Source organism: Acomys minous, assembly GCF_964271855.1.
Source record: "Acomys minous genome assembly, chromosome: 15".
Lineage (NCBI taxonomy): Eukaryota > Metazoa > Chordata > Mammalia > Rodentia > Muridae > Acomys > Acomys minous.
The window spans coordinates 91,566,525-91,593,909 of record NC_140497.1 but is presented as its reverse complement, the minus strand read 5'-3'; the positions used below and the strand labels follow the sequence as shown (position 1 = coordinate 91,593,909).

Sequence of the window (27,385 nt, the reverse complement as noted above, 5' to 3'; positions counted from 1 at the left end):
TTTGAAGAGAATTGGTATTAGCTCTTCCCGGAAGGTTTGGTAGAATTCTGCGCTGACTACATCTGGTCCTGGGCTTGTTGTTGTTGTTGTTGTTGTTCTTGTTGTTGTTGTTGTTGTTGTTGTTGCTGTGGTTGTTGTTGTTAGACTTTTGATGACTGCCTCTATTTCCTTAGGTGTGATAGGACTGTTCAATTTGTTTACCTGATCTTGATTCAATTTTGGTAGTTTGTAGCTATCAAGAAAATTATCCTTTTCATTTACGTTTTTTAATTTTGTGGCATACAGGCTTTTGAAGTAAGACCTCATGATTCTTTGGATTTCCTCAGGGTCTGCCATTATGTCTCACTATTCATTTATGATGTTGTTGATTTTAATACCCTCCCTCTGCTTTTTAGTTAGTTTGGCTAAAGGTTTGTTGTCCGTGCCCTTCCTGACCAGCAGGAATAAGACTCAAGACAACCAGGTTCCTTCTCAAGACGGTTTACTCAGGAAATGAATCTTCAGCAGCCTCGCTTGGCAGGGAATGGCCCCGCCCCCAGGCAGGCAAAGGCTTATACCCTCAGCAAGAGCCAATCAGGGAGAGCCACGTGTAGCCTCTCCATAGGTCTGAAATGAGTCACGGAGACGTAAGGCTTGATGCCCGTGCTGATAGCCATATAAGGACTTGTTTACTAGGGAGAGCACTCACCGTTGGGAGGGTGGAAGGCAGAAGCCAGAGCCATCTTTAGGCGTGGCAACATTGCAGCTCTCGACAGTTTGTCAATCTTGTTGATTTTCTCAAAGGGCCAGCTCCTGGTTTCATTGATATTTTGAATTGTTTTCTTCATTTCCATTTTATTGATTTCATCCCTAAGTTTGATGATTTCTAGCCATCTACTCCTCTTGGGTGTGTCTGCTTCATTTTGTTCTAGAACTTTCAGGTATGCTGTTAAGTTTCCATTATGGCATCTCTCCAGTTTCTTTATAAAGGCATTTAGTGCTATGAACTTTCCTCTTAGCAATGCTTTCATTGTGTCCCATAGGTTTGAGTATGTTGTGCCTTCTGTTTCATTGAATTCTAGGAAGTTTTTAATTTCTCTTTTTATTTCATTCCTTGCCCAGATGTCATTGAGTAGGGAGTTGTTTGGTTTCCATGAGTTTGCAGGCTTTTGGTTGTTTCTTTGGTTGTTGAGTTCCATCCTTGATCCATAGTGGTCTGATAAGATGCAAAGGATTATTTTGATTTTCTTGTATCTGTTGAAATTTGCTTTGTGGCAAAGTATGTGGTCAATTTTGGAGAAGGTTCCATGAGGTGCTGAAAAGCAGGTATATTTCTTTGTGTTTGTATGAAACGTTCTATAGATATCAGGTAGGTCCGTTTGTTTCATGAAATCTATTAGTTTCCTTGTTTCTCCATTTAGTTTCTGTCTTGATGATCTGTCTGTTGGTGAGAGTGGGGTGTTGAAGTCTCCCACTATTAATGTGTGTGTTTCTAAGTGTGGCTTAAGTTTTAATAACATTTCTTTTACAAATATGGGTGCTCCTGTGTTTGGAGCATAGATGCTCAGAATTGAGAAATCATCTGCACGTATTTTTCCTTTGATGAGGATGTAGTGACCTTATCCATATCTTTTGATTGGTTTTTGTTGAAAGTCTATTTTATCAGATACTAGAATGGCTACCCAAGCTTGCTTCTTAGGTCCATCTGCTTGGAATACTGTTTTCCAACCCTTTACTCTGAGGTGATGTTTATCTTTATCGCTGAGGTGTGTTTCCTGTATGGAGAAGAATGACGGATCCTGTTTTTGCATCCATTCTGTCAGCCTGTGTCTTTTTACTGTGGAGTTGAGGCCATTGATGTTAGGAGATATTAATGACCAGTGGTTGTTAGTTCCTTTTGTTTTGATGTTGGTGGTGGTTGAGTATGTGTGTTTCCGTGTTTTGGATTTGTGGATGTGGAGTTATTTATTTCCTGTGTTTTCCTGTGTTGTTATATGGCTCTAAGTTTTGTTGCTAGTCTTCTTGTGCTGTCCTCTAGTCATCTGGTTGCCTCTGGTGTTAGCAGGCCTAGGGGTTCCTCCAATGAGGTTGCTATCTGTGTCCCAGGTTGGGCAGGCAGATTAGGAGCAAGTAAGAAGAAATCCAAGCCAAAGGTTGTTTGCTCAGGCTCCCCAGAGGCCTCCTTAGGATGTTGGACAGTGCGTATTAGAGCCTGCACCCAGCTCAGTTCAACTGTATTCCCTGACTATATTACAGTTTGGTCAGGCAGGGGAGGACTGAGCTGATATATTTCTAAGCCTAAAGCTGCTCAGGGATGGTAGTGCTCTGTCTATCTGCTATATTCAATGTGGTTCTCTGTGCCTCATTTGGGAAAGGCCAACAGAGAGAGATTAGAGCTCCAAGCTTCTCATGAAACAGCAGCAAATGTGAGGTGTGGCCTGCACAAGTCTCTGCTCTGTGACCTAGGTGGATCTGGCCAACAGGCTTTAAGTGGGTGGGGTGAGATCAGGGCCAGAAGCTGCTAGCATGATTGCAGTTAATGAATAATGTGGTCCAAGCAGGTCTCTGCTCAGTGGGCTTGCATTGTGTCTTACCTGTATCTCAGTGGTATGCTTCAGGCAGGTTTGCATACATAGACCAAGGCCTGAAGTTGTTTGTAGGATGGCAGCTAATACAGAATGTGGGCGGAGCCTGGATTCAGCTCTACCAGCCACAAGGCCATGTTCCCAGCTAGTAAGCACTTGGGGGTATTGTAAGTTAAGACAAAAATAAGTACCTATCCTATATACAAATGACAAATACACTAAAAAAGAAATCAGTGAAACAACACCTTTCACAATAACCTCCCAAAAAACAAATGCCTTAGGGTAACTCTAATTAAGCAAATGAAAGACTTCTATAATAAAAGCTATAAGACAAAGAAGGAAACGATACCAGATGATGGAAGTATGTTCCATGATCATAGATATGTAGAATTATTACTGTGAAAATGGACATCTTGCCAAAAACAATCTAAAAACTCAATGAAATCCACATCAATAGAAGCAAATTAAAAGTCCAGACATAATTTCACACACCTCAGGACAAGTAAATTTTGACAAAGAAGCCAAAAATACACACTGAAAATAGACAACATCTTCAACTTATGGTGCTTGTCAAATGGGATATAGGAGAATCGAATAGATCAATATCTACCTCCCTTCACAAAACTCCGTTCCAAATGAGAGAAGGACACCAACATAAAGCTAAATAGATGAAATCCTATAGAAAAGAAAGTCACATTGAATAGGATACTGATAACATAGGTATTAAAACCAACCATTGAGAAATGGGACCTCACAGAAGTAACAAAACTTCTGTACAGCAACATACATCATCGTTTGCACAAAGCAGAAACCTATATAATGGGAAAATCTTTCCTGATTATACATCATATCTTAAGTTGAATTATTAGTTTCTTTGATGTTAAGTATGTTTTAGTTCTTTATATATCTAGAATAAGAGAGACACTTTATTCTAGTCAAAGAAAGTTAACCAAGAAGACATTGCTATCCTCGCCATATGTGCACCAAATTCTGGTGTGCCTTATTTTTTTTTTTAATTTACAACTTGATTTGGGGATGGAGATTAATTTAAATCCATTGATAATGGGTGATTTTAATATCTCAATGTGAACACACAGATGACCGAAACAAAAATAAACAGAAAAACATCAAAATTATATAAAATCACACATCAGTGGACTTAAATATCTACATATATTCCAAACACCAAAGAATATGTACATTCTACTCAACAGCACATAAAATGTCTAAAATATATCACATTCTATGAAACAAAACAAATCTTTACAACTCAAAAAGACATTTTTACAATGTTAATACTGCCAATCCATGACCACAAGACATCTTTCCATCTCTTCATATCTTATTCAATTTCTTTCTTCAGAGACTTGAAGTTCTTGTCATACAGGTCTTTGACTTGCTTGGTTAGAATTACATAAAGATATTTTATATTATTTATCACTTGTATAAAGGGAGGCTACCAATGTTTTAAGTTAACTTTGTATCCAGCTAAATTGCTAAAGGTGTTTATCAGCTATAGGAGCTCTCTAATCAAATTTTTTGTGTCCCTTACATATACTATCATGGCACTGTGCATATCAAACTTTGACTTCTTCCTTGATAATTTGTATCCCCTTGATCTCCTTTAGTTTTCTTACTGTTCTAGCAAACACTGTATGGAAGACATATGGCGAGAGTGGGCAGTGTTGTCTTGTCCCTGATTTTAGTTGAATTTCTTTAAGTTTCTATCCACTTAATTTGAAGCTGGCTATTTGCTTTCTATAGCTTTCCTTCATTGTGTTTAGGTATGGACCTTGTACCCCTGATCTTTTCAAGACTTTTAAGATGAATGGGTGTTAGATTTTGTCAAAGCCTTTTTCATCATCTAATTAAATGGTTTTGCTTTCAGTTTCTTTATATGGTGGACATCATCAATAGATTTTCATACATTGAATCATTCCTGCATCCCTAGGATGAAATCTCCTTGACCGTAGTCATTTGCTATGTGTTCTTGGATTTAGTTTGTGAGTATACTATTGAGTATTTTTCACCAATGTATGTAAGGGAGATGGTTTTGAAATTCTCTTTCTTCATTGAATCTTCATGTGGTTTAGGTATTGGGGTGGGTTTGGCATCATAGAATGGTTTGGCAATGTTCATTCCTTTTCAATATTTCATAATAGTTTAGAAGTGTTGGTATTAGCTCTTCTATTTCAAATGGAACATTTAAAAACCAGGATAGTTAAGACAATCCTGTGCAATAAAAGAACTTTTTTTTTGTATTTCAGGTATGGCGATCCCTGATTTCAAGCTGTACTACAGACCAATAGTAATAAAAAACTACATGGTATTGGCACAGAAGCAGACAGATTGATCAATGGAATCAAATCAATGAACCAGAAATAAACCCACACAGGTATACACACTTGATATTTTACAAAGATACAAACCACACAATGGAAAAAAGAAAGCATCTTCAACAAATGGTGCTGGTCTACCTGGATGTCTACATGTAGAAGAATGCAAATAGATCCATATGTATTACCCTGTACAAAACCCAAGACCTAGTGGATCAAAGACCTCAGCATTAAGCCGGATATGCTACATCTATAGAAGAAAAAGTAGGGAATCACCTAGAATGCAGTGGTACAGGCAACAATTTTCTGAACATAATAACAACATCTGAGACACTAAGATAACAATTAATAAATGGTAACTCAGAAAACTGAAAAGCTTCTGCAAGGCAAAGAACACTGTAAATAGAATGAAATGGCTGTGTACAAATTGGGAAAAGATCTGCACGAACTCTACATATGACAGAGGGCGATTATCCAAATATATATAAAGAACTCAAGAAAGTAAATACTGACAAAGTAAATAGCCCAATTAAAAATGGCATACACTTAGTGACTTAGTGTCTCTGGTTTTATGTTGAGGTCTTTAATCCACTTGGATTTGAGTTTTGTACAAGGTGACAAATATGGGTCCAGTTGCATTTTTTTACACACAGACATTCAGTTAGACCAGCACCATTTGTTGAAGATGCTATCCCTTTTCCATCGAATGGATTTGGCTTCTTTGTCAAAAATCAAGTGACCATATGTGTGTGGATTTATATCTGGGTCTTCGATTCGATTCCACTGATCAACCAGCCTGTTGCTGTGCCAGTACCATGCTGTTTTAATTACTATTGCTTTATAGTACAGTTTGAGATCAGGTATAGAGACTCCTCCGGAGTACCTTTTATTGTACAAGATAATTTTATCTATTCTGAGTTTTTTGTTTTTCCATATGAGGTTCAGAATTGAACCTCAACATAAAACCGGAGACACTAAGTCACTTAGAAGAAAAAGGGGGAAAGAGCCTAGAACATATTGGCACAGGAGACAACTTCCTGAACAGAACACCAACAGCCCAGACATTAATGTCAACAATTAATAAATGGGACCTCATGAGGCTGAGAAGCTTCTGTAAGGCAGGAGACACTGTCAAAAGTACAAAGCGACAGCCTACAGACTGGGAAAAGATCTTGACCAACCCTACATCTGACAAAGGTCCAATATCCAAAATATATAAAGAACTCAAGAAGTTAAACACCACCAAACCAAATAACCCAATTGAGAAATGGGGCTTGGAACTAAACAGAGAATTCCCAACAGAGGAATATCAAATGGCTGAGAAACACTTAAAGAAATGCTCAACCTCCTTAATCATAAGGGAAATGCAAATCAAAACAACTCTGAGATTCCATCTTACACCCATCAGAATGGCTAAGATCAAAAATTCAAGCAACACCACATGCTGGCGAGGATGTGGGGAGAGAGGAACACTCCTTCATTGCTGGTGGGAATGCAAACTAGTACAACCACTTTGGAAATCTATCTGGTGCTATCTCAGAAAAATGAGAATAGGGCTTCCTCAAGACCCAGCTATTCCACTCCTTGGAATATACCCAGAAGATGCTCCAGCCCACAACAAGAAAAGTTGCTCAACCATGTTCATAGCAGCCTTATTCATAATAGCCAGAACATGGAAACAGCCTAAGTGTCCCTCAACAGAAGAATGGATAAAGAAACTGTGGTACATATACACTATGGAATACTATTCAGCTATTAAAAACAAGGAATTCCCGAAATTTGTGGATAAATGGATTGAGCTAGAAATGATCATAATGAGTGAGTTAACCCAGAAGCAGAAAGACTCAAATGGTATATACTCACTTATATCTGCATATTAGCCCAAGGGGCATGTCCCACGAAAGCCTTCACTTACCAGGAAACTGAGACAGAGGGGAGGACATTCTAGTGGGACTCTAGATGAGAGAAGCATGGGAGAATGGCAAAGTAGAAGGATCCAGAGGGTCCCAGAAGCCTACAAGTAGAACATTATGATAGGCAGATTTGGGCCCAGGGGTCCCGCTCAAACTAAGGCACCAGCCAAGGACAATACAGGTGGTAAACCTTAAACCCCTACCCAGATCTAGCCAATGGACAGAACATTCTCCACAATAGAGTGGAGAGTGGGATATTACTTTCTCACATACTCTGGCGCCTCACCTTTGACCATGTCCCCTGGAGGGGGAGACCTGGTGGCACTCAGAGGAAGGACAGCAGGTTACCAAGAAGAGACTTGATACCCTATGAACATATACAGGGAGAGGTAATGCCCCTCAGGAACAGTCATAGGGGAGGGGAATAAGGGGAAAATGGGAGGGAGGGAAGAATGGGAGGATACAAAGGATGGGATAACCATTGAGATGTAACAAGAATAAATTAATAAAGAAAAAAACAAAACAAAAACAAAAAATGGCACACACAGCTAAACATTGAATTCTTAACAAGTTATATTGAATGGCCCAAAAAAGTGTAAAGAAATGCTCAATATCCTTAGTCATGAGGGAAATGCAAATGAAAACAACTTTGAGATTCCATCTAAACATCCTTCAGAAATGTTAAGATTAAAAATTGAGACTCGCCTGAATGGAGAAAGACAACCCCTGACTCTATTAATGACAGGAGTCTAACATAATCATCTTCTAAGAGGCATTTTCCAGAAGCTGATGGAAACAGATGCAGAGACCTACAGCCAAACAATAGGCAAAACTCAAGGAGTCCTGTGGAAGAGTGGAGGAAGGATAGAGGTGGGGCAGAGAGGTCATGGGCACCAGAACAAGTCCTACAGATTTGACTAACCTGGGCCCATAGGGACTCACAAAAATGAAATCATCACCCAAAGAACATGTGTGGGATGAACCTAGGCCCCCAATACATTTGTAGCAGATGTGCAGCTTGTTCATCATGTGTGTCTTTTAACAAGTGTAGTAGGGCTGACCCTGACTCTGTTGCCTGCCTTTGGATCTCTTTCCCACAGTTGGGCTCTCTTGTGTGGCCTCAGTGTGAAAGGATGATTCAGTGCTTTGCTTGCTAGGGTTGGTTAATCTCTGGAAAGTGGAAGGGAGGATGGGGAAGCTCATGTTAGGATGGAACAAGAAGGGGAGGGAGGGTATGTGACCAGGACGTAAATTGATTAAATAGATTTTTGAGGGCTAAATAATGCCTCACAGTGTGGAGAGCCACATTAGCAGTGCCCCCTGCTGCTTCTCCGGCACGAGGTGCCCCCTTTTGCGCATGCACATGCGCAGTGCACCCCTTTTTGTGCATGCGCTGTGCGTAAACCTTATGCGCATGCGCAGTGAGCAAGCCCCTTATGCCCATGCCTGAAGGCATGGCGTGAGGTGGCGTGATTCGAACAAGGCATAGCATGAAGTGGCGTGATCTGACCAAGGCATAGCATGAGGTGGCGTGATCCGAAGGCACAAACCAGGAGCGACAACGTGGCAGTCTCTGATAGGACCAGACACACTATAAAGGTTCTGTGGGAGCTTTTCCCAGGGTCACTCCAGTCACTCCAGGATCCTGAATAAAACTGCGGCAAGAAGAGTTCCCAGTGCTGATGTCTTTCCTGCTGGTCGAGGGCGGCATCGACATCACAGCAGTAAAGCAGACGCCACAATGTCTTACAGAGAAAAATATCAGAGGACTATTTTGGAAAATATAAACATGATTACTCTAATATAAATTAAATAATGAGTACGATAATATGTTGGATGCTAATTTTATGAGTTGTAAAAATATGACCTCTTGGTTCTTTACAGTCTATTAGCTATATCTTGCCTAAATTATACAGTATGCTTTTTATTATCCAATGCAATAATTTCATGACACACTTCTTATCCCAGTGGATATTTCTCATGCTATTTTCTGCTTTGTTATGATTACATGAAATATGATTATATTACCTTTGCAAGTTTTTGTATTTAAATATTTCACTATATGAAATACAAAAAATTGATGTTGTTTCTTCACAACTGTTTGCTTTCTACATTTCTCCAACCTTGGATGTTTCAAAAGATAATTTCTGTAATTCACCTAATTATTCAGCTTAGCTTTAGGGCACACCAATCAACACTCTCCAGAGACAGTTAGCTCTGCTTCGCTGTAGGAATCTCCTGTGTCCATTTTAAGGAGGAGATAAAAACATAAAACAGAAATGCTTTTTCTGAAAAGAATACTTAGCAAAGTATTTTCTAACAATAGGGTAAAAAGTACAAATTTAAAATCACAAGCCATCTTTTTTTCCCAAGAGTTAATGGAAGCCAAATGATATTTGTCAGATTTCATAATTTCCATAGTAATAACTTGTTCTTTTAAGGGTTTTTAGAAACTAGAAGATACCAGGTACTTGTTAGGCCCACAACTGAGAATTTCAAGTGATATTCTATTTCAATAATTTCCACTCAGATGTTATGTGCTTTCCATCTTCCACAGATGTTGGTTCTTGACTCCCACTCATACTGTGTGTCTTTTCCTGCTTCTCCTAGAAAGCAAACAAAATGTTGATCTTTATTGCTTCATAGCTGTAAGTATTACCTCAAATGCTTTGACAATGTACCTGCTTTCTTCCCATTTTTTACTTTGCTCCCCTCTTCCTCTCCCTCCTCCCTCTCCTCATCCTTCTTGAGAGTCTTAGCTACGAGACTTCCAAGACACCATACTTCTGGTTCTGAATTCCTGTTCTGTTTGTCAGATTCCCTGCCTGTTCCCACAGCCTTTGGATTTACTGCTAAATAGTAAGTTGTATCCAGAGACACGTCTACTAAATAAAAGCAAATAATAAATAATAAAATAAAGATTTTTTCACTTTAAGACTTTCATTCATAATGTGCATTGCCCTGCGGTGCCCACTGAGATTTTTGCTGCTCACGGGGACTGAAGGATGTCTCAATTTTCTTAGACCGTGAATTCAGAATGCACTAGTTTGGAGAATTTAACTTGTCTTTTAGCAGTTTCTATCAACATCTAAGCCCATGTCACCTATCAAACCTCTCCTACTTTAGAGATTCTTTTTTAACTCATCCTCACAGTAGATCTTGTTACTGTATCTAGTTCAATTATCTTCTCAAATTTCAGCAAACAATATATGTTTGTTATGTATGAAAATGGCAAACTGTAGACATCAGTGAGAAGTGTGGAAGTTGGTTAAAAAAAAAAACATCGAACGTTTGGATTTGAGCTTTTCAGCTGTGACCACTTGGCATTATAAAATTGTAAGTATTTTCTATTCTGTAGATCTTTTTTTTTTCTAATTATTCTGTACCATCGGTATTTTGTCTTTCAGGTATCATCTCATCTATGCAATGAAAATGTCTTATTTCTTTCAATAAAGAGACCCTATAAATGTTTTCTAACTTTGGAGATTTCTGAGTTTGCTGCTTCAAGGTTACATAAATGTTGGTTTTGATTGTCTTGACTCACTTGCTAAATTATTAATTCCTCAGACAGTGAAGAATGGTTTTAAATATTTCAAAAATTAGCAAATAATTGTAAAGGTATGTTTCACAAAAAAGTAACACATCCCTTTGTTCAGATAGTTTTGAGACTAAAATAATATTGTCCTTTTTAGGTATTTTCATCTCTTTCCAGATATATCTGCTCTTTTACTACAGCAAAAGATCCGCAGTGGCATTATTCTCATCTACTGATGTACTTAACAAAACTGTCCAGTGACTAATTTAATACCAAATAGCTGTAGATCTAAGGCAATCACCAGATATGTAATTGGTTTATGGAAATTAATATTAATTTTTAAAACTGTAATTTGTTGAGTGATTTAATGTTTCAGTTTGTATATTGTTACAAGTCTTCTATAATGTGATGAATAAAACACATATAACAACGAATATAATTTAAAGTAATACTGAATCTAATTCATTTCACAGTTTTACACCTGTCATAACACAAAAAGAAATGAAAAATCGAACAACTGTGAGTGAGTTTATTCTTCTGGGATTAACGAATGACCCCAAGCTAAACATTTTGATTTTTTTTTTTCATAGAGTTATATATTGTTTATTATGAAAATTTCCTCTACCCAACACTGCATCTCTCATTTTTAAATCCAATCCATTTTTTTTCTTTTTTTTTTTTTTTTTTTTTTTTAATACATTTTTATTAATTTATACATATTACATCTCAGTTGTTAGCCCATCCCATGTATCCTCCCATCCCTCCCTTCCTCCCACTTCCCCCCCCTACTCCCCTCCCCTATGTCTGTGTCTGAGGGGGATCTCCTCCCCCTGAATATGCTCATACGGTATCAAGTCTCTCCTTGGTGACCTATTATCTTTCCTCTGAGTGCCACCAGGCATCTCCATCCAAGGGATATGATCAAATATGGGGCACCAGAGTTTGTGTGAGAGTTAGATCTTCTTCTCCACTCAACAGTGGAGAATGTCCATCGGCTAGTCCGGGTAGGGGTTCAAGGTTTTTACTGCCTATTTTTTCCTTGGCTGTTGCCACAGTTTGCGGAGGACCCCAGGGCCCAGACTCGCCTGTAGTTTTCCAGGACCCACTGGATCCTTCCATTTCCTCTTTCTCCCAGGCTTCTCACACCTAAAGATTCAATAGGATGTCCTCCCCTCTTACCCATTATTCTGGTAGGTACAGTTTTTCATGGGGACGTACACCTTGGGCTAGTGTCTCGATATAAGTGAGTATATACCATTTAGCTCTTTTTGCTTCTGTGTGAACTCACTCATTATGACAATTTCTAGTTCAATCCATTTGTCCACAAATTTTGGAAATTCCTTGTTTTTAATAGCTGAGTAGTATTCCATAGTGTAAATGTACCACAGTTTCTTTATCCATTCTTCTGTTGAGGGACACGTAGGTTGTTTCCAAGTTCTGGCTATTATGAATAAGGCAGCTATGAACATGGTTGAGCATATGTCCCTGTTGTGTGGTAGTACATCCTCTGGGTATATTCCAAGGAGTGGAATAGCTGGGTCTTGAGGAAGCCCTATTCCCATTTTTCTGAGAAAGCACCAGATAGCTTTCCAAAGTGGTTGTACTAGTTTGCATTCCCACCAGCAATGCAGGAGTGTTCCTCTTTCTCCACACCCTCGCCAGCATGAGGTGTCAGTTGAGTTATTGATCTTAGCCATTCTGATGGGTGTAAGATGGAATCTCAGTGTCGTTTTGATTTGCATTTCTCTGATGACTAAGGAGGTCGAGCATTTCTTTAAGTGTTTCTCAGCCATTTGATATTCCTCTGTTGAGAATTCTCTGTTTAGCTCTGCGCCCCATTTCTCTATTGGGTTATTTGGTTTGGTGGTGTTTAATTTCTTAAGTTCTTTATATATTTTGGATATTAGACCTTTGTCAGATGAAGAGTCGGTGATGATCTTTTCCCAGTCTGTAGGCTGTCGCTTTGTTCTCTTGACAGTGTCACCAGCCTTACAGAAGCTTCTCAGCCTCATGAGGTCCCATTTATTAATTGTTGATGTTAAGGCCTGGGCTGTTGGTGTTCTGTTCAGGAAGTTGTCTCCTGTGCCTATGAGTTCCAGACTCTTCCCCACTTTTTCCTCTAACTGGGTTAATGTCTGTGGTTTTAAGTTGAGGTCTTTAATCCACTTGGACTTGAGTTTTGTGCATGGTGACAAATAGGGGTCTAATTGCATTTTTCTACATGTAGACATCCAGTTAGACCAGCACCATTTGTTGAAGATGCTGTCGTTTTTCCATTGAATGGATTTGGCTTCTTTGTCGAAAATCAGGTGAGCAAATGTGTGTGGATTCATCTCTGGGTCTTCAGTTCGATTCCATTGATCCACTAGCCTATTGCTGTGCCAGTACCATGCTGTTTTAATTACTGTTGCTCTATAGTACAGCTTGAGATCAGGTATGGAGATTCCTCCAGCGGATCTTTTATTGTAAAGGATTGTTTTTGCTATTCTGGGCTTTTTGTTTCTCCATATGAAGTTGAGAATTGTTCTTTCAATATCTACAAAATATTTAGTAGGTATTCTGATAGGGATTGCATTGAATCTGTAAATTGCTTTTGGTAAGATGGCCATTTTTACTATGTTGATTCTTCCGATCCACGAACATGGTAGATCCCGCCATCTTCTGATGTCATTTTCAATCTCTTTCTTCAGAGGTTTAAAGTTTTTTTCAAATAAATCCTTCACTTGCTTGGTTAGGGTTATTCCTAGATATTTTATATTGCTTGTGGCTATCGTGAAGGGAGTAATTTTTCTAATTTCTTCCTCTGCCTGTTTGTCATTTGTATATAGGAAAGCTACTGACTTTTTTGAGTTTATTTTGTATCCTGCCAATTTGCTGAAGGTGTTTATCAGCTGTAGGAGTTCTCTGGTGGAATTTTGGGGGTCACTTATATACACTATCATATCATCTGCAAATAGGGATAATTTTACTTCTTCCTTTCCCATTTGGATCCCCTTGATCTCCTTTTGATGTCTTATTGCTCTGGCTAGAACTTCAAGAACTATATTAAAGAGGTATGGGGAAAGTGGGCAGCCTTGTCTGGTCCCTGATTTTAGAGGGATTTCCTTGAGTATCTCTCCATTTAATTTAATGTTGGCTATTGGTTTGCTATATATAGCCTTTATTGTGTTTAGAAAAGTGCCTTGTATTCCCGATCTCTCCAGAACTTTAAACATAAATGGGTGTTGGATTTTGTCAAATGCTTTTTCTGCATCTAAAGAGATGATCATATGGTTTTTCTCTTTCAGTTTGTTTATATGGTGGATTACGTTGATGGATTTCCGTATGTTAAACCATCCCTGCATTCCTGGAATGAAGCCTACCTGGTCATGGTGAATGATGTCTTTGATATGCTGTTGTATTCGCTTTGCGAGTATTTTGTTGAGTATTTTTGCATCAATGTTCATAAGAGAAATTGGTCTGAAATTCTCTTTTTTTGTTGGGTCTTTGTGGGGTTTAGGTATCAATGTGACTGTGGCCTCATAAAAGGAGTTTGGTAATATTCCATCCATTTCTATCTTTCGGAATAGCTTGAATAGTATCGGTATTAGCTCCTCTTTGAAGGACTGGTAGAATTCTGCGCTGAAACCATCTGGCCCTGGGCTTTTTTTGGTTGGAAGACTATCAATGGTTGCTTCTATTTCTATAGGCGAAATAGGGCTATTTAATTTGTTTATCTGGTCTTGGTTCAATTTTGGTAAATGGAATCGGTCGAGAAATTTGTCCATTTCCCTTAAATTTTCAAATTTTGTGGCATAAATGTCTTTGAAGTAGGTCCTTACGATTCTTTGTATTTCTTCGGTGTCTGTTGTTATGTCTCCCTTTTCATTTCTGATTTTGTTAATTTGGATAGCTTTTCTTTGTCTTTTAGTTAGATTGGCTAACGGTTTGTCTATCTTGTTAATTTTCTCAAAGAACCAGCTCTTGGTTTTGTTGATTCTTTGGATTGTTGTCTTTGTTTCTAATTTATTGATTTCAGCTCTGAGTTTGATTATTTCCAGGCGTCTACTCCTCTTGGGTGTTTCTGCTTCTTTTTTTTCTAGGGCTTCCAGATGTGTTGTTAGGTTGTTTATGTGGGATGACTCCATTTTCTTTTTAAAGGCACTTAGTGCTATGAATTTTCCTCTTAGCACTGCTTTCAATGTGTCCCACAAATTTGGGTATGTTGTTCCATCATTTTCATTGAATTTCAGGAAGTCTTTTATTTCTTCCCTTATTTCTTCCGTGACCCATGTGTCATTAAGTAGAAAGTTGTTTAGTTTCCACGTGTTGGTATGCTTTTTGTTATTTCTATTGTTGTTGAAGTCCAGCCTTAGACCATGGTGATCTGATAAGATACAAGGTATTATTTCAATCTTCTTGTATCTGTTGAGGTTTGCTTCGTGACCAACTATGTGATCAATTTTAGAGAACGTTCCATGGGGTGCTGAGAAAAAGGTATACTCCTTTGCGTTTGGGTGGAAAGTTCTGTAGATATCTGTTAGATCCATTTGATTCATGACATTGGTTAATGAAGTTATTTCCCGGCTTAGTTTTGAAATCAAAGTCCTATCCTTGAGTGAAAGTGGGGTGTTGAAGTCTCCCACTATTAATGTGTGGGTATCGATGAATGGGGCAAGCTTTGTTAATAACTCTTTTACAAATGTCGGAGCCCTTGTATTCGGAGCATAGATGTTCAAAATCGTGATGTTTTCCTGGTTGACTTTACCTTTGACAAGTATGAAGTGACCATCCTTGTCCCTTTTGACTAATTTTGGTTGAAAGTCTATTTTATTAGATATTAGAATAGCTACCCCAGCTTGTTTCTTGTGACCATTTGCTTGGAATATTTTTCCCCAACCTTTCACTCTGAGGCAATGTCTGTCCTTGTGGTTGAGATGTGTTTCTTGAATGCAGAAGAATGTTGGGTCGTGTTTATGCATCCACTCTGTTAGTCTGTGTCTTTTTATTGGAGAGTTGAGACCATTAATGTTGAGAGATATTAATGACCAGTGATTGGTAAGTCCCTTCATTTTTGGTATTTATAACAATCGAGTTTTTGTGAAGTTGTGATTTTGCAATGGTGTAGTTATTTATTTCTTATGTATTTTTGGTTGTAGTTTGACCAGTTGGGGTGGAGTTTTCCTTCTAGTAACTTCTGTAAAGCCGGGTTTGTTGCTAGGTATTGTGTGAATTTGTTTTTGTCATGGAATATCTTGTCTTCACCTCCAATGGTTATTGATAATTTTGCTGGATATAGTAGTCTTGCCTGGTATCTGTGTTCTCTTAGCGTTTGCAGAACCTCTGTCCAGGCCCTTCTGGCTTTCATGGTCTCTGCTGAGAAGTCAGGAGTGATTCTGATAGGTTTGCCTTCATATGTTACTCGTCCTTTTTCTCTTGCCGCTTTTAATATTTTTTCCTTGTTCTGTATATTTTGTGTTGTTATTATTATGTGGCGGGAAGATTTTCTTTTTGGGTCTATTCTATTTGGTGTTCTGTAGGCCTCTTGTATGTTCGTATGCATCTCCTTCTTCAAATTGGGGAAATTTTCTTCTATTATTCGGTTAAAGATATTTTCTGGGCTGTGGAGTCGGTTACCTTCTCTTTCCTCTATCCCTATTATTCTCAAGTTTCTTCTTTTCATGTTGTCTTTTATTTCATGAACGCTTTGTGTCAGGAACTTTTCAGATTTAGCATTATCCTGGATGATTGTTTCCAATTGTGCGATTGTATCTTCAAGTCCTGATATTCGTTCTTCCATTTCTTGCAATCTGTTAGATAAGGCCACCTCTGAGATGTTTGCTTTCTTTTCTGATGCTTCTCGATCGCGTTTTTCTTCCGTGCGTTCTTTTATGATTTCTTCCATTTTTATCTTCAGGTCTTGAACTGTTTTAATAATTTCCTTCATCTGGTTATTTGTGTTTTTCTGAAATTCTTCAAATGCCTCTTTATATGACTCTTTTAAGTCATCAGCCCTCTTGTTTGCTTCCTCCTGCATTTGTTTACAAAATTTATTTGATTCTTCCAATATCATCTTACTTACTAAGGATTTGAGGTGGTTTTCATTTATATCCATTGTTGTTGGGTTCTCCAGGTTGTTTTCATTAGGATTGCTGGGATCTGGAGATGCCATCCTGTTTTGGTTTTTGTTAGCATTCTTTCGTTGTCCCCTTGTCATTTTGGTGAGTCTAATGTTGGGAGGTGGTTTGTAGTGACCTTCCCTGTTTGGGAGTGGATAGTTGATGTCTGCTTATAGGTAGGGTGCCCTTATCTGTGGGGAACAGGGAGTACTTCCCTGGACCAGGCTGGTGATTCAGATTCTACTCCTGTAGATTTTTCTCAACACCTTAGGCTCGAGGCTGAGTCCCGCGAAGTAGGTTTCTGTTTGGGCCTTTTCCCCTTACTGCTGTATCTCAAGTCAGCAGTATTGGGATCTAGAGTAAGGTCAGCACACAAGCTCTCTGGTTGTGTAGGTTGATCCCAGCTGTCTGTCTTTCCTGTTGCTTTGTAGCCAAGACCCCAGGTGGATCAGATCTTCTGGGTTGTAGCTGTCTTAGGAGCGTTCAGCCTTTCCCATGAATTTGGGAGTTCTTGCTGGGTCTGCAGGAGCTGACACAGCTAGGATCTGCCTGTTGGAGATTACAGGATCTGTGCCTGTAACCATACGGTTTCAGGCCACTGGCAGTATCTGAGGAGGTAGCAGTTTCCACGCCCCTGTATGCCAGGCCACTCCCAGCTTGCTATAAATTAGCGGTTATACCCTGCACATATGAGCCTCAGCTCCCTATATTGTGGGATACAGCTAGGGAGAGCCCAGTCAGAGCCAGCAGTTCGTCCCCGTGGCTGGGGACAAAAGCAGGTTAGACCGCTCCCAGACGCTTTAAGGCAGCAGTTATTCCCTGCCAGCAAGGCCCACAGCTCCGGATAAGGTGGGCGGTCCTAACGAGGGCGCGCAAGAATGACCCCTGCTAGGTCTATTGATCAAGTAGAGCCCAGTCAGAGCCAGCAGCTCGTCCCCGTGGCTGGGGACAAAAGCAGGTTAGACCGCTCCCAGACGCTTTAAGGCAGCAGTTATTCCCTGCCAGCAAGGCCCACAGCTCCGGATAAAGTGGGCGGTCCTAACGAGGGCGCGCAAGAATGACCCCTGCTAGGTCTATTGATCAAGTAGAGCCCAGTCAGAGCCAGCAGCTCGTCCCCGTGGCTGGGGACACAAGCAGGTTAGACCGCTCCCAGACGCTTTAAGGCAGCAGTTATTCCCTGCCAGCAAGGCCCACAGCTCCGGATAAAGTGGGCGGTCCTAACGAGGGCGCGCAAGAATGACCCCTGCTAGGTCTATTGATCAGGTAGAGCCCAGTCAGAGCCAGCAGCTCGTCCCCGTGGCTGGGGACAAAAGCAGGTTAGACCGCTCCCAGACGCTTTAAGGCAGCAGTTATTCCCTGCCAGCAAGGCCCACAGCTCCGGATAAAGTGGGCGGTCCTAACGAGGGCGCGCAAGAATGACCCCTGCTAGGTCTATTGATCAGGTAGAGCCCAGTCAGAGCCAGCAGCTCGTCCCCGTGGCTGGGGACAAAAGCAGGTTAGACCGCTCCCAGACGCTTTAAGGCAGCAGTTATTCCCTGCCAGCAAGGCCCACAGCTCCGGATAAAGTGGGCGGTCCTAACGAGGGCGCGCAAGAATGACCCCTGCTAGGTCTATTGATCAGGTAGAGCCCAGTCAGAGCCAGCAGCTCGTCCCGTGGCTGGGGACAAAAGCAGGTTAGACCGCTCCCAGACGCTTTAAGGCAGCAGTTATTCCCTGCCAGCAAGGCCCACAGCTCCGGATAAAGTGGGCGGTCCTAACGAGGGCGCGCAAGAATGACCCCTGCTAGGTCTATTGATCAGGTAGAGCCCAGTCAGAGCCAGCAGCTCGTCCCCGTGGCTGGGGACAAAGGCAGGTTAGACCGCTCCCAGACGCTTTAAGGCAGCAGTTATTCCCTGCCAGCAAGGCCCACAGCTCCGGATAAAGTGGGCGGTCCTAACGAGGGTGCGCAAGAATGACCCCTGCTAGGTCTATTGATCAGGTAGAGCCCAGTCAGAGCCAGCAGCTCCTCCCCTCGGCTGGCGACAAATCTCCTGTATTTTCCCTTTCTGCTAGAGAAAGGCAGCGTGCGTCGCCTTAGGGCAGCAGTTATTCCCTGCCAGTAAGACCCACAGCTCCCGATAACCTGGGTGGATCTGTCGCGGGCCCACAAAGATGGGCCCAGTTAGTTCAGTTGTTTGGGGATTGCCGGCAGTCGGGCCACGCAGCTGGCGCCAAAGGCAGTTCAGACCGCTGGCGTGAATCTCCTGCCGGAGTACTGCCAGTTCCCTTTAGGGCAGTAGTTAGTCCCTGCAAGCGTGACCCTCGGCTCCCTATAACGTGGGCGGACCCACTGGGCTGTGGGAGCAGACCACGCCGGTTGCTAACTGCCCCAGTTTGCAGGGTCAAACCTTTGTGTCTGGCTTCAGCTTGAGCGCAGGACGCGGACGCGGTCCCCAGATCTAGTTGGTTTTGGTGAGACTCGCCACCTGTGTTTCCACCCGGGTTAGGCAGGTGCCGTCCGCAGTTCGGCGCGGTGTGGATGTACAGGATCAATGGTAGTTTCACCCTATTCGCTGAGACTCCTCAGGCTTGGGGCTCCGGAAAATCTCCTCCCCAAATGGCGAATTTGGGTTTTTTGTGCTGGCTACAGCTTGATTGTGGATTCCTTTTCAGAGTTTGGGGAGTGCGTTTAGCCCTCGGGGCTGTCGCTTGTCCCGGGGTTGGACCCCCTGGTGGTCTGCGGAGTTTGGGGTCCCACTCACCTACAGTTCTCAAAATCCAGCAGTCTGTGGTTCCATTCAAGTCCCTGGTCTCCTCAGAGAAGATCAGCTATGGTGCCTACTGGTCGGCGCCATCTTGGAATCCCCCAACATTTTGATTTTTATATTTTTATTTCTCACTTATATTTTGAGCATTACTGGAAATCTGACCATTATTACTCTCACTTTAGTAGACTCACACCTCAAGACCCCCATGTATTTCTTCCTTCGAAATTTCTCTTTCCTAGAAATCTCATTTACAACAGTTTCTATTCCTCGGTTCCTTGTGAGCATTGTAACAGGGGATAAGACCATCTCCTATAATTCTTGCATGGCCCAGGTGTTCTTCTTCATACTCCTGGGTGCAACTGAGTTTTTCCTTCTGACTGCTATGTCTTATGACCGCTATGTGGCTATCTGCAAGCCCTTGCACTACACCACAATAATGAAAAACAGGGTCTGCATCCAGCTCATAATTGGCTCCTGGCTGGCTGGATTTCTCATCATCTTTCCACCTGTGATCATGGGCCTCCAACTGGAATTCTGTGACTCCAACATCATTGACCACTTCACCTGTGACTCTTCTCCCATGCTGCTCATCTCCTGCACAGACACAGCCGTCCTGGAGCTCTTGGCTTTCTTCCTGACAGTATTCACGCTCATGGTAACCTTATCATTAGTGGTTCTCTCCTACCTCTTCATCCTTAGGACAATTCTCAGAATCCCTTCTGCTGAGCAAAGGAAAAAGGCCTTTTCTACCTGTTCCTCACACATGATTGTTGTCTCCATTTCCTATGGAAGCTGCATTTTCATGTACGTCAAAACCTCAGCAAAGGAAGGAGTGGCCTTGACTAAGGGCATAGCAGTGCTCAACACATCTGTTGCCCCAATGCTGAATCCTTTTATTTACTCCCTTAGAAACAAACAGGTAAAAGAATCCTTTAAGAACATGGTCAAGAAATGTATGTCAAATAAAACAGGATGATAGAGAAATTCACTGTTTCATTTTTTAAAGAACATTATATACAATGTGTATTTCATTCTTGTATTTTCTATCCTCTGCTGTATTAAACTTAGCTGAATGTTTCTATCTTTTCCATTTCAGCTTTACTTGACACCATTATCATTTTAAAATTTAGACACCCTTCAAATTTTTCTGAACATGGCTGATTTTATGTCTCTGAACTGAAAATGACACTTTCATGAGACCAACACTTTACCACTTGGCCATGATGCCTGCATCGAAAATGACATTTTGAAAGAATTTATTTTCAAAGAATTTATCTATTGATCAACACAGAAACTAATAAAAGAACAACAGACCACCCTGAAAAATCATTTTTCCACCATATAAGTCCTTTTTAACATGAGCTCTTCTGTGAGGCAAAGTCCTTACCTCTGTTGTGTGGCTGCTTTTTTGCTGTATTTTTGAAGAGTTTTCATATTAAATATTGATTGGCCTGTGTGGCTCAGTGCATAGGAGCTATAACTTCACTGTGTGCTCCATCCTTCATTATTGTATCTGGTGCTTTGTTTGGCTCAAATTCTAAAAGTTTCTCTGAAATCTACTATGTTATTTCATTCAAGCTCCCAAACCTTGACCATTAAGCATATTGAAGATTCCTTTTATGCTTATTTGTTAGTGCTGAACTTTGAGCTCCCTAAAGTATCCTGGAAAGAGCCTCTATCCATTTGTTTCCAAAACTATGGATTTCTGTGACAATGAAAAGTACTATTTCTTCTATATCCCAGGGAGTTGTTAAGATTCTTGGCATATACATATCTTAAGTCATTTTCCAATATTTCTTTTCTTTTTTATAATTTATTCTGATTACATCCCAATTGTAATCCCCTCACTTGTATATTCCTCTTCCCCCTCCCTCTTTCATCCTATTCCCCTTGCCTAGACCTGTGACAGAATGGGATGCCCTCAAATATGATCACAGCCTATCAGTTCTCGTTGTGATGACCTGCTTCCCCTTCCTCTCAGTGCCACTAGGCCTCCCCACCAAGGGGAAGTGGTCAAACAGGGAGCTCCAGAGTTCATGTCAGAAGTAGTCACCACGGTCCCCACAACCATGCAGAATGAGCTGTCCATTGGCTAGCTGTGAAAAGGGGGTCTAGGGCTACTGCATGTATTGTCCTTGGTTGGTACAGTAGATAGTGCAGGCCCCCTGTGTCCAGATCTTCCAGCCTTGATGGTCTTCTTGTAGAGTTCCAGGGACCTCTGGGTTCATCTGTATTCCCATTCTCCCATAACTCTCTCACATGGAGTCCCAGTAGCAAGTCCTAGCATCTGTCTCAATATCCTGCTAAGGGAAGACTTTCAGGGGACATTCTTGTTGGGCTGTGTCCAATTATAAGTGAATATATACCACTTGTATCTTCCTGGGTCTGGGTTACCTCACTCAGGATGATCATTTCTAGTTCCATGCATTTGCCTGCAAATTTCAAGATATCCTTGTTTTTAATAACTGAGTAGTATTCTGTAGTGTAAATGTACCATTTATCCATTCTTTAACTGAGGGACATCTAGGTTGTTTCCAGATTCTGGCTATTATGGATAAAGCTCTATGAATTTAGTTGAGAAAATGTCCTTGGGTGGTGGATCATCATTTCATTATTTTCCACTACTTCTTATTGTTTAGTCTTTTAAGGGTATTGGCTTCTCTCAGACTTTGCAGGACATGGGGTTAAGAATGCTTGCTATATACACTGATATACACAGTTCCAAGAAAGATTGTTAGGGGTTGTGAGTGTGTGTGTGAGTGTGTGTGTGTGTGTGTGTGTGTGTGTGTGTGTAAAACCAACATTCTCAGTCTGCATAATATTGCTTCTATGTGTGCATTTTCAAGATAAAGTACACAGACTTCCTTAAAGGTTCCTATTAATAATCAATAAGTGAAAATAGGTATAGATCTCTCCAGATAACTTTACTGAAAAGTGTATTTAATGTCAATAGAATGGAAGTTAAGTAAGAAACCCATAACTATTTTCATAATAAAAACTTTAGCCACTTTTTCCTCATCTGCTTGTTTCTGGACTTTTTAAACTAGATTTTAGAGTTTAGATATTGATTCAGATTCAGACATAATGGCATGGACCTTTTGTCCCAGCACTCAGGAAGCAGAGGGAAGTGGATATTTGTCAGTTGTAGGCTAGACTGATCTATCTACATAGTAATAGCAAGAACAGCAAGAGCTACATAATATAGCTACTTCATCTAAAAAATAACCTCTTCTTTTATGTTTTCTAGCTTAACAGTTTGTTCAATGTGACAACTGATCCTTAGAATTCCTTGATGTAGTATTTATCCTGCTTATCCCAAGTAAAAATATTTAGTTTGATAATGAACATGATAACATTTTATGAAATTTTTCTGAAGCAATGGTTTCAACAAAGGTGGCATGGTGTTCTTCAAGTGAACCTTTTCTTAGAACTTTGTTTCAATCCACTTTCTTAAGGTTCATCTTACTTTAAAAGAAATAAGGCTATCACCAAGAAAAATGAAAAGCAGAAAATATTGGCAAAAGTATGGGAGGAACAGTCCTTATATACTTTATGAGAGTGTACATTATTTCTGCTATTATAGAAATTAAAATGGGCACTCAAAAACACTGGAATTTGAGCTAGTATATGATTCAGATAAATAATTCCTGGGTACTCACCTGAAGGAACCCAAACTAATATACAACAGAGATCCCGGCATACCTCTGGGATAGTCTCATATGCAAAGCCACAAATTCAGTCTTGATGTCCTTCAACAAATAAGTAGGTAAATACAAATATGGCATATGTATATCATAGATGGACTATTATTCAAACATAAACAACATATCCAAATGTATGGGACACAATGAAAGCAGAGCTAAGAGTAAAGTTTATAGCACTAGGTGCCTTTGTACAGAAATAGATGACATCACATACAAGCAATTTAATAGAACACCTGAAAACTCTAGAAAAGAGAAGCAAACACACCCAAGTGGAGTAGATGGCTTGAAATAATCAAACTCAGGGCTGAAATAAATAAAATAGAGAAAACGAAAACAATTCAAAGAATCAAAGAAACCAAGAACTGGTTCTTTGAGAAACTCAACAAGATAGACAAACTCTTAGCCAAACTAACTAAAAGGGAAAGGGAGCACACCCTAAGTAACAAAATCAGAAATGAAAAGGGAGACATAACAATGGGTAGCAAAGAAATCTAAATAATCATTTGGTTTTACTTCAAAAACAACTATATGCCACAAAATGTGAAAATCAAAATGATATGGACAATCTCCTTGATAAATTCCACTTACCAAAGCTGAATCAAGAGCAGGCAAACAAATTAAGAGGTCCTATATCTCCTCTAGGGAAATAGAATCAGTCATCAAAAATTTCCCAACAACAACAACAAAAAGCCCAGGGCCAGATGGATTCAGCACAGCGTTCTACCAGACCTTTGAAGAATAACTAATACCAATACTCCTCAAACTATTCCGCAAAAGAGAAACAGAAGGATCACTACCAAACACATTCTATGAAACCACAGTCACCTTAATACTTAAGCCCCACAAAGACAAAACAAAGAAAGAGAAAATCATACCAATCTCTCTTATGAACACCGATGCAAAAATGCTCAATAAAATTCTGACAAAGCAAATGCGCAAGAACACATCAAAAAATCTCATCCCTCATGACCAAGTAAGCTTCATACCAGACATGCAGGGGTGGTTCAATATATGGAAATCCATCAATGTAATCAACTATATAAACTGCAGGGAAAAAACAACATGATCATCTCTTTGGATGCTGAAAAAGCATTCAACAAAATCCAACACCCTTTCATGTTAAAATGTCTTAGAGAGATTGGGGATATATGGCACATACCTAAACATAGTAAAGGCTATATACAGCAAGACTATAGCCAACATCAAACTAAATGGAGAGAAACTTAAATCAATCCCACTGAAATCAAGGATAAGACAAGGCTGCACACTCCATTTCCCTTCAATATAGTACTTGAAGTCTTGGGTAGAGCAATAAGACAGCTAAAGGAGATCAGGAGGATACAAATAGGAAAGGAAGAAGTTAAAGTTTCACTATTGCAGATGATATGATAGTATATACATCAGTGACACTCAAAATTCTACCATAGAACCCCTTCATCTGATAAACAATTTCAGCAAAGTGGCAGGATACAAAGTTAACACAGAAAAGTCAGTAGCCCTCCTGTATACAGATGACAAATGGTCTTATAAAGAAATTAAGAAAATGAGACCCTACACATTAGCCTCAAATAATATAAAGTATATTTGTGTAAATCTAACCAAGCAAGTAAAAGACTTATATGAAAAAAATTCAAGATTCTGCAGAAGGAAATTGAAGAAGATCTCAGAAAATGGAAATATCTCCCATGCTTATGGATTAGGAGAATCAACATAGTAAAAATGGCCATCCTACCAAAAGCAATCTACAGATACAATGCAAACCCTACCAAAATACTAACACAATATTTTACAGAGCTGGAAATATCAAATCGCAACTTCATATGGTAAAACAAACAACCGAGGATAGCTAAAACAAGCCTATACAATAAAGGATCTGCTGGAGGGATCTTCATCCCTGATCTCAATTTGTACTTTAGAGCAACAGTAATAAAAACAGCATGGTACTAGCATAGAAATAAGCCAGTTGACCAATGGGATCTAATCGAAGACTCAGAAATAAATCCACACTCCTATGGTCATTTGATTTTTGAAAAAGAAACAAACAAAAACCATACAATGTAAAATAAAGAAAGCATCTTTAACAAATGGTGGAGTCTAACTGGAGGTCTACTTGAAAAAAATGTGAATAGATCCATATTTCTCACCCTGTACAAAACTAAAGTCTAAGTGGATTAAAGACCTCAGCATAAAACCAGACATACTAAATCTGTTAGAAGAAGTGGGAAAGGGCCTAGAACTTATTGGCACAGGGGACCACTTCCTGAACAGAACACCAATGGCTCAGGCTCTAAGATCAACAATTAATAAATGGGACCTCATGAAACTGAAAAGCTTCTGTAAGGCTAAAGACACTATCAACAGAACAAAGTGACACCCCACAGATTGGGAATTATCTTTACTGACCCTACATCTGACAAAGGGCTAATGTCTAAAATATACAAAGAACTGAATAATTAAACACCACCAAACACAATAATCAAATTAAAAATGTGGTACAGAACTAAACAAAGAATTCTCAACAGAAGGACAGCAGGTTACCAAGAAGAGACTTGATACCCTATGAGCATATACAGGGGAAGGTAATCCCCCTCAGGAACAGTCATAGGGGAGGGGAATAAGGGGAAAATGGGAGGGAGGGAAGAATGGGAGGATACAAGGGATAGGATAACCATTGAGATGTAACAAAAATAAATTAATAAAGGAGAAAAAATTTTTAAAAAAAAGAAAACCAAGTGGCTAAGAAACAGTTAAAGATATACTGAAAATCCCTAGGCATCAGGGAAATGCAAATCAAAACAACCTTGAGGTTGCATCTTACACCTATCTGAATGGCAAAGGTCAATAACATGAGTGACAACACCATACTGAAGAGGATGTAGAGAAAAGGGAACACTCGTCCACTGCTAGTGGGAGTGCAAACTTGTATAAGCACTCTGGAAATCAATATAGTGCTTTCTCAGAAAATTGGGAAAAGTTCTTCCCCAAAATCCAGCTATACAACTCCTGAGTATATATCTGAAAGATGTTCCACCATGCAACAAGGACATTTGCTCAACTATATTCAAAGCAGCTTTATTTGTAATAGCCAGAATTGGGAAACAACCTAGATGTCCCTCAACCAATGAATGGATAAAGAAACTGTGGTACGTCTAACAATGGAATACTATTCATCTATTAAAAACAAGGAAATCTTGAATTTTGCAGGCAAATGAATGGAACTAGAAATGATCATCCTAAGTGAGATAATCCATACTCAAAAAGACACTCATGGTATATACTCACTTATAAGTGGATTTTAATCCAACATTGATGCCCTCTGGGAGACTCCAACAAGTGGGGGATAAGGACAGTTACCTAGACTCAAAGCTGGATACTGGGCATAGTGCTGAGAGTGTAAGTAAGAGTGGGGGAATGTAAGGTCTGGGAGGAAGCAGAGGCTCCAAAGGGAGACCACCAAGACCTGTGGATTGAGGCACAAGGGGATCTCCCCAAACTGATGATCCAGTCATTGACAACACAGGCAAAGAACCAAGACCCCTTTTTTCAGAGATAGCCAATAAACTGCAGATTCCCTGCATGGGGGAAAGGGAGAACTGCTGCTGAACCTCTTCCTGCACTCGGGGTCCCACTACTTGGCCTCTTCCCCTTCGCAAGATGGTCTAGCGGGAATACAGTAGAAGGAGATGCAGACTACCCTGATGATAGGCCGTGGCCAGAGGTCTAGAGGAGGGGAATAAGCAGAAGATCAATGGGAAGATGAGAGGGAGGGTATAGCAAATGGGAGGTAAGTTGAATAAATTATAATAAATAAAATATACACTTAAAATCTTAACAGAGGATAGGGTTGCTGCAGAGACAGATACACTAACCAAGGACCATGCAAGGTAAGGATCTAGACACTCAGCTCACTTGTAGTATTAGGCAGAAGAGTCTCCTTTTGGGTCCCACAATACGGGGAATAGGGACTACCTCTGAGATTGACTATGGCCTCCTAATAATGTTCACTTTCCCCCTGACAGGGTGGCCTTGACAGGCCATAAGGAAGAGATCATATGTAGTACAGAGGACACTGGATAAGCTGAGGTCAGACATTAGGGAAGGAGGGCTCCCCTTTCTAATGACTATGGAGGGAAAAGGGATAAGGGAGAGGATGGAATCGGGAGGTGATGAGGGAGGGGGCTGCAATAGGGATGTAAAGAATTCAAACTGCAGAACAAGCAGGTAATTTATATTGCTAAACCCCTACACAGGAATAGCTCTGAGACTCAATGAGATACGAGTGTCTATGCATAGGCAAGTCTTCACGTTGGTCACAGGTTCTCGGTGACTTATTACTAGAGGCCATACTGAGTACGTCATGAAGGAAGATTTTCAGATGCCTTACTTCTACTAAATCAATTAGCAGAGAATCAGCTTTAATTGCTCTGTACATCCCACACACCTCATGATACTATAGTGTTAGAACTGTATGATGCCTTTGAGAAGTTC

General features: G+C 40.3%; 1 protein-coding gene across 1 annotated transcript in view; it reads left to right on the top strand.

Moving 5' to 3' along the window:
• LOC311584219 (uncharacterized protein) overlaps positions 1 to 20,169 on the top strand; it is a gene marked incomplete at both ends in the record, with an annotated part of 34,056 nt that extends 13,887 nt beyond the window's left edge. The window contains 2 exons of the mRNA XM_084758319.1: positions 10,822 to 10,915; positions 19,297 to 20,169. Of these exons, the coding sequence (XP_084614445.1) occupies positions 10,822 to 10,915; positions 19,297 to 20,169 (967 nt within the window). The remainder of the gene's footprint in view (positions 1 to 10,821; positions 10,916 to 19,296) is intronic.
• Positions 20,170 to 27,385: the final 7,216 nt, after the last annotated feature.